General features: G+C 38.8%; 1 protein-coding gene across 1 annotated transcript in view; it reads left to right on the top strand.

The window, feature by feature from the left end:
* Positions 1-4,295, top strand: part of NRK (Nik related kinase) — a 108,269-nt gene extending 103,974 nt beyond the window's left edge. The window contains exons 31-32 of the mRNA XM_009275378.1: positions 2,722-2,861; positions 3,671-4,295. Of these exons, the coding sequence (XP_009273653.1) occupies positions 2,722-2,861; positions 3,671-3,754 (224 nt within the window). The 3' untranslated portion in view covers positions 3,755-4,295. The remainder of the gene's footprint in view (positions 1-2,721; positions 2,862-3,670) is intronic.
* The last annotated feature ends 6,268 nt before the right edge of the window (positions 4,296-10,563 follow it).

The raw sequence follows: 10,563 nt of genomic DNA on the forward strand, positions 1-10,563 counted from the left end.
AAGTGGTGGAGTCCCCATCCCTGGAGGTATTTAAAAGACGTGTAGACATGGTGCTTAGAGACATGGTTTAGTGGTGGACTTGGCAGTGCTAGGTTAGCGGTTGGACCTTGATGATCGAAAGGTCTTTTCCAACCTAAACGATTCTATGGTTCTATAAATCCTTATAACTGGCCAACCCCACAAATGGTATAATGGGGCCTTTTTGTTGGCATGTTATTCCACAGATGCAATTTGAGAAAGAACTTTTTGATTCTGCTACAAGAATGAGTTTTTGTGAAATCCTTATAACTGGCCAACCCCACAAATGGTATAATGGGGCCTTTTTGTTGGCATGTTATTCCACAGATGCAATTTGAGAAAGAACTTTTTGATTCTGCTACAAGAATGAGTTTTTGTGCTACTTGTACTTCAACTGACATTTGCCATTGTCAGTTGACAAGTTCTCAGTATCTTGGCCGGCCAGCAAAGCATCAATGGCTGAACTTGGTATATCTGTTTTATTATGTTCCTATTGTAATACTGCTTGGAGATCAGGTCTCTTCTGAACATAGCAGTAGTGGTCCAGTCATCCAAGGCTTTCTATCCTGGATGACCTAGAGGTTGCAACAGAGCCTAATTAAGCTGTTACTGAGAGCTGCAAGGATGCTTTCAAATTGAAATCTGCTGAAGGCATGGATACAGCTGATACAGACATGGCATACTGACAACTTGAGTGCAGATTTCATGTAGCGGAAAAGACAAGGAGACTTATGAGTGGATTAGGTCTTTGTTGCTGGACCTATATGACCTATACTAAACAGGGTAGCCATAGAATGCTTTCATGCTCTTTATATATATGCACCTGCCTTGCTGTCCCACCCCCCAGAACCATAGTTTGCCACTGTCTCTGTTGTGTTCAAAAGCGAAGTTTGAAAAGGTTAATGTGGTGTCAGTTGTTACAAAAAATAGCAAATGTCTGAGTCTTGTATCATTTTTGTCTTCTCCACTTCATATGTGGTCTGGGCCTACCTTTTCAGATACTAACTGTACATTGCATGGGTGCTGCCCTGGTGCTCATCATGCTACTGCTGCAGTGATTCAGAAATGTTAATGATAAGTCTTCCTCGCAGCCTACAGGAGTAGCGCCCTGTTGTACAGCCTAGGAACTGAAGCATAAAGAAAAGATTTTAAAATGTATTGATTTCAGGTGTTTGATTTTTAGAAATACCCCTCCCCCCCTTCTCTTCTCCCAGTTATCCTCAGTTGCTCACTGCTGTTTTGCTTTTCAAACAGGATGGTTTCTTCCTCTTTCCACATGACGGGGATACTGGGAAAGAATTTTCTTGCTCTCAGCTCTAGTGGCAGGGAAGCCTTCAGTGTGCACAAAGAATAAGTGAGAGGAAAGTACACTAAACAGATTTAGGGGAAATTTGTAGACTTTGAGGGAACTAAAAATCACAATATTGTAGCCAAACCACACGTTTCCAAGGAGGTGTAATTTTCATACACTTGTTCTGACAAGAATTATAAGCAAGGATTCCAAGTTAATATTAAATCAACAACTGCTAGAAGGATATATGGTCACTCAGGCACATTGCCTTTATTTTCTGCTGTCCTTCTAAAGTAGGATCGCAGGCTGTTGCTTCCTATATCAGTGTGTACTGAAAGTTTCATTTTTAGACAAAAATCTAAATCAACATGGAAGGTTTTAAGGAACAGACATTGCTCGCACTAATAATGTAGGGCAGACAAGCATTGTCCACTGAAGGTAAAAAACAGTCAAATGTACACATTCCCTCTACATCATTTCAGAGCACCAGAATTCTCGGACTAATGAAGTAACAGTTCATAGTTGAGCAAGAACAACAATTTCTGCGCATTGACTATCAATAGAGCATAACTAATGTGTTTTTACCTTGGAAGCCCATATATGCACTAATCAGAGGGCTTTCATTGAAACTGTGCCCAATTTGAAATCTGTGGTGTTAACTCCTTCATCACTATTCTGATTTCTCATCTAATTGCCAGATTTAAAGGGAGTAACATAGTAAGCTTCCACAGTGCTGGAGTATCTTCTTTTGGTTTTGGAGGTAATGCACATAACCAGTGATAGGAAGACAATAGCTAAGGACATCAAATTAATCATGCCATAGTCTCAGATTCAAAAGTATTTGTGTTTCAGACTAAGCTGAACTCCGTAGTAAATACAAACCCAACTTCCTAATGGGAGGCTATAGAGAAGACAGTCAAGACTTTTCTTGGACACGTACAGTGAAAGGATGAGAGGCTAAATGGGCACAAGTTGCACCAAGAGAAATTTTTAACCTTGAAAGTAGTGATGCATTGCAGCAGGGGCTCAGAGAGGTTGTGAAATATCCATCAAAACATGTCTGGACAAGGTCCCAAGTAACTGTGTCTAATTTGGCCCTGCTTTGGGGGCGGGCATTAAACAAGATGCCCTTCAGAGGTTTCCTCCAACCTTTTGTGATTCTAAAATATATAATAGTAGCATACTTAAGATTTATGTCTAGAGTCCAAAATAAGTCTGAGAGGAGAAACTGAAATTTAGTTACTGTTGCCAAGGCTTTTTGTGTAAACTTAAAATACAAATAATTCAGAATATATTGTTATTGAAGAGAAATGCTTCAGATCTATGTTGACATAAATGAGGCAAGAATCAGTCTGTCAGCTATTAAATAGTATCAAATCTTTTTTTTTTTCTTTTTTTTTTTTTTCTTTTAGCTTACCTTCAATCTAATCAGGTCATGGGCTGGGGAGAGAAGGCGATTGAACTACGCTCTGTGGAAACAGGAAATCTGGAAGGAGTATTTATGCACAAGAAAGCACAGAAGCTAAAATTTCTATGTGAAAGAAATGACAAGGTACAGAGATGACTACAGTGTGGTGATTTAGCAAAAATGAGTAATAGTTGACTATGACACTAAGACCATTTAATTTCTGTAACTTTGTTTTTACATCGGTTATTTCTTAACTTAGTATAACTTCTCCATTCAAAGCAAATGTAGTCACTGACCCCACAAAGCACTATGGATATTCCGCACTTTCACACCAACCTACTTTAGCCAGCTCTGTTACAACTTCTATTCCACCCAGTCTTATCAGAGGTGATAACAAATACAGACATTGCTAACTGGCCAGACTCCAGCACAACAGGTGTAGTGGGGAGGGCTAGTGAGCCAGCCCTGATAATGCCCAACTACAGGACAGCCTCTCCTGGGCTACTGAAATTGCAGGCAATTCAGAGCAGCCATCATGGGAAAAAAAACCCCAACGCTCTAATATTTGAGATATAGCAGGCACTAGACTATAGATAATCAAGTATGATTTCTTGCATATAGCAGTTCTTGATAAATGTTCTATGGAACCTGCTTAGTCCCACTGACATATTTATAAAACTGGGGCCCCAAAACTGTTTAGATTAATTAATTACTTTAAAATGTTCTCTTGTGTCTTTCCAAATAGGAAAAGAAATATACCAAAAAATATATCCTACTTGTACCACAAGCACAGTTTCATTTTAAAAAGTTTCTCATGGGATTAAAATTGAACTGTGATTTATATATCCTTGTATTTGGGACTGTGGCATTCTCTCAGATTTCCTGTATGGGTAAAAATATTCTCATAAATGTAAACTGACAGAAGCATATCTTTTTTTTTTTTCCCTTTCAAGGTGTTCTTTGCATCTGTACAGTCAGGAGGCAGCAGTCAAATATACTTTATGACTCTTGGTCAAAACGTACTATTCAACTGGTAAACCACATCAAAATGAAGGATGCTTTGAAATTCCCTGTAGGTAGCAGTGTAAAATGCTTGGAGGTAATATACACAAATTTGCACTTTTTACCTACAAAAAATTTGTCATTAACTTATCAAAATTCATATTCTTTCAGTTTGGAAAGAATTCCATTTTCCTGTCAAAGTATTGCAAACATGTTTAGTTTGTCTTCTAAAATATGTTGCAAACCAAGATTGTATTCACAGTGTTAGGAGAGAACAACTTTAATGAAGAATGTAGCCAATATAAGAAGCTCCTGTACTCTGAAAAGTGTACAGTTTCATTTTCACAGATGATGTAATGTTGTTATCTTAAGTAACTGAAGTATCTTTCCTTTTTGGACAGCAACATCTGTAGGTAGATATAAAAACACAAACAAGTTGGGTAACAAATTGGAATCTACTTTATTTTGAATTGGGTTTTGGCTTGTTTTACATTTTAAGCAAGCTGTTACTGGTTTCACCAAGACTCACTTGTCCAGGTCTTATAATCAGTGAAAGAGCAACTGTTCATGATGGGGCCTAACGCAGATTGGGACGCTTGAGGGATCGTATCTTGTGCTAGGTAGACAGGTGCATTTCACTGCAGAGTTGTGAAAGCAGCTGCTTCTACATGTGCCCTATCTGGTAGATTTTACAAAATGCAGGGGACTGACTTCATGTTTCTCTCAGGGCTGGATGCCTGAGCCCATAGACACAGTTACTGTAGAATGTATTTGTAAAAATAGTTTAAATAGTTTGTCAAAATCATATATGCATAAAGCATTATGGACTTGAACCTGTAACTTTTATTCAAACACGGGACCCACACTCTCATGAATTGATTTAAAGGCACTACCCATGTATATAAGGGCACAGGATCAGGCACTTCCTTTTCTTCCCTTCTTGCTCTTTCAGCATCAAGTCTTCATGTATTTGTGTGTAAATATAATCTTTCCACAATGGATGTTAAGATTAACAAATGTATTCTTAATATAGTTATGAAAATATCCAAAGAGTTAATCTATTATAAATAGAAAAGATAAATAATTTCAGGTGCTTTCTATGCTAATTACATATAAATAAAGCTGCATTCACTAGTGTTATTGGTGCCAGTGTTTCTGCATAAACTCTGTTCTCAGGGGCTTGTAACTTGGCCAGAAGACTATACAGATATAATATATATACTATATATAATCATATACTATGATTAAATTGTAGGGTTTAATGCAATCCTCATTTAGCTGATTTTTGGATGTGCTTTGAAAACATAAAGCATCAAATGTAATACAAAAGAGCTCATTCCAGACATGATACAGTATGGATGACGCTGTAGGCAAAAGTGAAATCGCTAGCTGCAGTGTTTGAAAATAGGTATTTTTTACTTGAAATATGTGATACTGAAAGGTGCAGGGAAAGTGTGTTGGAATATCTGGTTGTCTACCTCAAGGCTGATGATTCAAAGTTGACTAAGAAGGGGAGAAATAAAGTTGTTGAAACTGGTAGCTGTTTTATACAGTACGTCGGTTAAATTAGTGTTGGCAGTCATGCTGTGACTGACAGGTGCTCAGATTGCAACCATCAGTTCCAGAGCTGGCATCCATGTATATGTCAGCAGAGAATCAAACTAGGGGCTAATCACCCTTTCCCCCCTTCCCCCTGTTGGCAGCTCAACTGCTGTAGGCAGATCAGAGATGCCTACACTGTTGCTGTCTTACGTTTTTTGGCTATGTGGAGGACTGCACTTTCCAAAGTTACTGACCTAGCACTTTTCATGAGCACTAGCTTATCTCAAAATGTATAGTGTTTTTTATGAAGTATTTTCCTTTCAAATGTTTTAACCTACAGAAAAATAAGCCTAAGGCCATACTAAAAAATATGTGCAGTTAAATACTCAAAGTGGTTCTTAATGTATGCAAGTAATCAGCTTGTGTGCAGACTTAAAATCTGAATGGTATACTGTGCTCGGGCAGAGCTGTGTGAAAACAGGAGGTCTCTGTCTCTTTGTAGTAATGTTCCTACCTGTTGCCAATGCTAGAACTGGGGCAAATGAGCAAAACATGGCTTGGCTCCCTACGCTACTGAACACTGGGCTTGTTTTGTTCAACTTTCACCAAAAAAACCCCACAAACAAAACCAAACCAACCCAAAGCTGTAACAGAAACAGAGATGAAAGTTATAATTACAGGCAAAAAATAATTTGCAGACCATCAGAAATACAACTTACTTGCTTTTGACTTAAAACAAAGAAGTCTAAGAGACTGTGAAGAAGGAACAGCTTTTATTTTGTACCCAGTAGGTGTGCAAAACTTGCTTGCAAAAATGCTTGTGCTATAAGCAATCAGTGATCTAGGCTACCCCATAGTATTTTTTGAAGTGTGCTTATCTCAGCAGCCTCTGCATTACATGGGATGCATGTGAATTTTTTCCCTCTCCCATTTTGGTGTCAACAAGTAGGAGGCCGATTTTTCCTGATGCGAGGCACTAGTTAAAAAGAATTTAGTAGAGAACAGTGGGAATTTAGAACAACCCATATCAACAGATTGAAGAAGCAAATGTGATCAAACTTGTTTAACATTATTGTAACAGAAAAGTGTGACAGTAAGTTGACACACTGTAAAGATGGTTAGCTCCATACCGAGAGGGGAAAAAAAAAAGGCAAGTTCAAGAGATGGAATGTGCACTCTTACACTGAGAATTTAATTTTTCATTCTGTTTCCTTCTATTAGCTCTCTTTTCTTTCCAGCTATGATTCAAGGCAGTGGGTTGGATTTTCATCTGTCACTTTGCATGTAAAACCATTGGAATTATTGGGGTTACATCCATGTGTAAATGTGGAAAGAATGAGGCCCTTAGAGGTGAAAGCTTTTAAAGGATTTAGAAGTGGTATTGCAAATAGCAGTAGCAACTGGATGCAAAAGAAGACTGTGGCATTTTCTGTTTATCAAGAGAAAATCAGAATGGTTGAATATGAGAAAGAGCCCAGAGATGTCGAGAAGAGTAACAGAAGAGTGGAAGTGACTGAAGAGGAGGGAAAAGCTTAAGAAAATAAATAGCTAAAGGGGAGGGAGTGGATGTCTGGAACAGTGTATTGCTGTACGAGGAATCAAAAAAAAGGTTAAGAGATGTTAAGGAAAAGAAAGTAACCAAAGAAATGGAAAGGTATCTGGAGTGACCGGGTGGTCTGAACACTGAATGAGAGTGTTCTGAATAACTGTTCAGCTCAAAGCAGAAGTTCAAAGGCTGGAAGAAAAAAAAATTCCAGAGACCCAAGTTTATCCTGACATAAATTTAACTATGCAAAATGTGTATCAGATTTGTAATTTCATTTTGTGAGGTGTTTCTCTAGCTGTACCCTTTCACTAACTTTTAAAACCAAGGAGCGAACTGCTTAACAATGTGTTTTTCTAGTGATGTCTCTGATGTGAACAAATGCTATAGGGGCAGAAGGGCAGAACGTTAAGGATCCATGTCAGTAATCCTTTGGTACATACAGCATCCTAATGGCAGGTGGTGCTCCTAATGTTGTATTTGCCAAACAAGACTGCGCTAATACTGGAGCAAGATAGTATTGTATGTGCCTGCTTTCATTTTAGGAATGGTGAACTCTATTCTGCGGCCTGAACCTTGACACGACTTTAAAACCTGGGAACAACGCAAGCTATGTACTGTACATTATGTATTGTTCCCTAATGTTGAAATTGTACAACTGAAACAGTAATAAAAAATACTCTGAAAATCAAAACTAGTATTGTGCTTGTAAAATTCTGTTATATTGGCATAAGCTATCGTAAAAAGTCATAGAAAGCTTTGTTATTGTTTTCCAAATCCAGTCAGTATCCCTAGGGAAACATCTACATCTGCCTATAGAGACAAAATGCATATATTTCCTTGCAGCGGATAAAGATGTTGAGGTGACAGTGTGAGAGTTCAGCCTAGACAGAGTGCTAGTAAGGGTGACAGCTGGCGCTGTGCTGTGCATGCTGCTAATGAGCTTCACAAGTGAACTTCTGTGCTTCCGCCTTTCTCTTTACACAAATACCCAGTAGGATGAAGGCAGTGCAACTAGAGCGAAATGACAGCTTGCAGTCATTGACGCTACAAGAACTGGCTTTTATGCATGTGTATCAGCCTGAATGCCAAGTTAGCCCAATTCACTTTTTCTCAGGTATGCTCATGCAGTCTTTGTTGCATATAAAATTTATTGCTCTACATAACGTGAGGTGTGATAGCACACTGTAGCTGTACCACTTAAGAGTAAGAATTAGGAAATTTGCCATTTATGCCAGTGTTGGGAGTTGGAAAGGGTGAGGCCATGAGGCAAGATTTCTCTTAATTTTTTAAAATAAAGAGTATCTTTCATCAATGTTATACCTCTTTTAAGCTAGCAGAGCATGTTGTTTCCAGCATTTGATGTATGGAGTGGGATCTGTATTATAAGTTTAAAGAAATCACGGTTGCTTGATTGGCTAGATAGCTTAGTTTTGCCAGTCATTATTGTTCTTTCCACCAAAAGGTATTTCTAGGCTTCAGCAATACAGTACACCTGGATTACTCCACACCAGTTACTTCAAATGAGTTTCACTCTCCAGCACAAGAGAAAATTTATCAGGCTTGAGTTCTGGTACAATTCTGTCTGTTGGAAAGGAGATTTTCTCTCCTTTTTATTTGCTTACCTCCTTTAAAATCAGGAATAATTGTAGTAAGTAGAGAAGAGCAGGAATTCTGGTTTCCTGCTTCACCTGTGATTCAGTTCTGCACTGATGACTCTGCTATAAAAAAAAAAAAAAGTACAGTGATTCATATATGCATTATTAGTGGATTGGGAGATGTCATTAATGTTGTGGAAAAAAATTATCAAGAAACAAAAAGTATTGTTTTCTAGAACCAGCACGAAAAGTCTTGTACCCAGCCCCATATATGTGAAAAGAACTGCAGGTGAGGATCCAAGGGTTTACTCTTTTGAGGTGATCCTTTATTGTTTTCTGACTGTAGATGTGTGTTGCCTTGCCAAAGGTTAGTAATATGTACAGCAAGAAGTGACGATCATCTTAAGACCCTGTTTTTCCCCTTGCTTCTAATAGTTTTCAGAGTGGGCTACAGTTTCCATCTTCTGTATCAACTATTACCAGTTCATTTCCCCCCCCGCCCCCCCCTTAACTTTAGCCAAGATGGTTCTACAGTTTCCAGGAAAAATGCTAGGGACAGTATTTGTCTTGTTCATGTTTGTTTTTACAAAAAGACAGAAACAAACTTCTCCCATCACAAAAAAACAGACAGATAAGTGAACTGGCAGGCTTTTCTATTAAAAAAAAAAAGTTTCAGGAACCAGAACTTGAGAAATGGTCAGTAAACTGGTCTTTGTACCTTTTAGCATTCCTGTGAAAAAAAGAAGCTCATTTGCCATCCCCATTAAGACTTCTCCATTTTCAGCCAAGTTAAAAATGTAAAAATGAATGTTCACATGTGCTCAATATAACCTCTTACAAAAGCCTCTCTCTCAGACTCCTAGCAGGCATGCTGCTCCAGTCTGAACGGCCGGGTCCTAAAAAGAAGTTTTCCTGCAGTTGCAGTTCTGGGCTCAGACCACACAGCCCAGCCAAAAAAACAGCACTAAAGGTGGCGTGAGAAAGGAAAACGGCAGCTGTTGAAATCTGAACAAGTGACACGCAACAGAAGTCTACAGGCAAAGTAAAACTGGACAAAATGCCCAGAGATGAGAGCAAATAAAGGCAATTCCAAATCTAACCTGCAATTACTTGGTTTGGGGGCTGATCTACCCTGTCTAGACTAGTATTAAAACATTATTTGTATTTTTATCCGATACATATACTAAGCTTGATCCCTATGGCAGGTGCTATAAGAAATGTCCGAGGAGACGTTGCATGGGCTAGTAACTAAAATCTCCTCCCCCACCCCTCGCTCATTGGCACTGACTGACATGCAGGTAGGCAGCACACCCATTTCATCAGTGGTATGCGAGCAATCAATAGTCATCTCATCCTACCCTTAAAAATAGGATTATTCTGTGGCAAATATTGACTAAACAAAAAGCAAACTGGGCCCAACTATGGCACCATTTGTGTGACTACTCAGTAAAATTCAACTTATTTACAACAAAATAAAATTAGTCTTTCTCTGATCATCCTTGCTTGTGATCCTCTCCTGCTCCCCATCCTGAGTTGTTCAATTAAAATACTATAAAGAAAACAGAAGGTTGCAAATTGCTAGAAACTGAACCCACTTGGAGACACAGGAGCATCCATCCATATACTAATTCATCTGGTACAGCTTCCAGCATACAAGCAAATCACAGAAGAAGTGCATACTGGACTCCAGAACAACTTTCTGACATCAACAGATAAGACCAGGCCTCAACTTGCCCTTTCTTAAGGTAGCAGCCGGGATCAAGCTCATACATGATTTACTTAGTCCCCTCCTCCTCCACACACACACCCCTCATTCCAGCCCTATATACTTCTAAGTCTGCATCTTTTTTGTGTTGTGCATTCTATAAGGTGCTGCACAAAATCAGCATATCGACCCCAAAAGGCAATAGTGAGATGGCCATTAGATTTTATCCCACATAAGAAAGCAACCATTTCTTCTGAGTCTGCAAGGTAGCCAAAAAAGGCGAGGAAGGGGAGGCGTGAATTACCAGGTACTAATAAAGAACATACAGAATTCCTCTGTCCCTGGCAGAAACTGCCCCATCTTAAGAACCCTTCAAACTTACTGTGACTTGACAGTATAATTGCCCTGATGAAATTGTATTATCCACATTGCACCTAAAGGTATAGATAAAACAGT

Source organism: Aptenodytes forsteri, unplaced genomic scaffold (assembly GCF_000699145.1).
Source record: "Aptenodytes forsteri isolate BGI_AS27 unplaced genomic scaffold, ASM69914v1 Scaffold143, whole genome shotgun sequence".
Lineage (NCBI taxonomy): Eukaryota > Metazoa > Chordata > Aves > Sphenisciformes > Spheniscidae > Aptenodytes > Aptenodytes forsteri.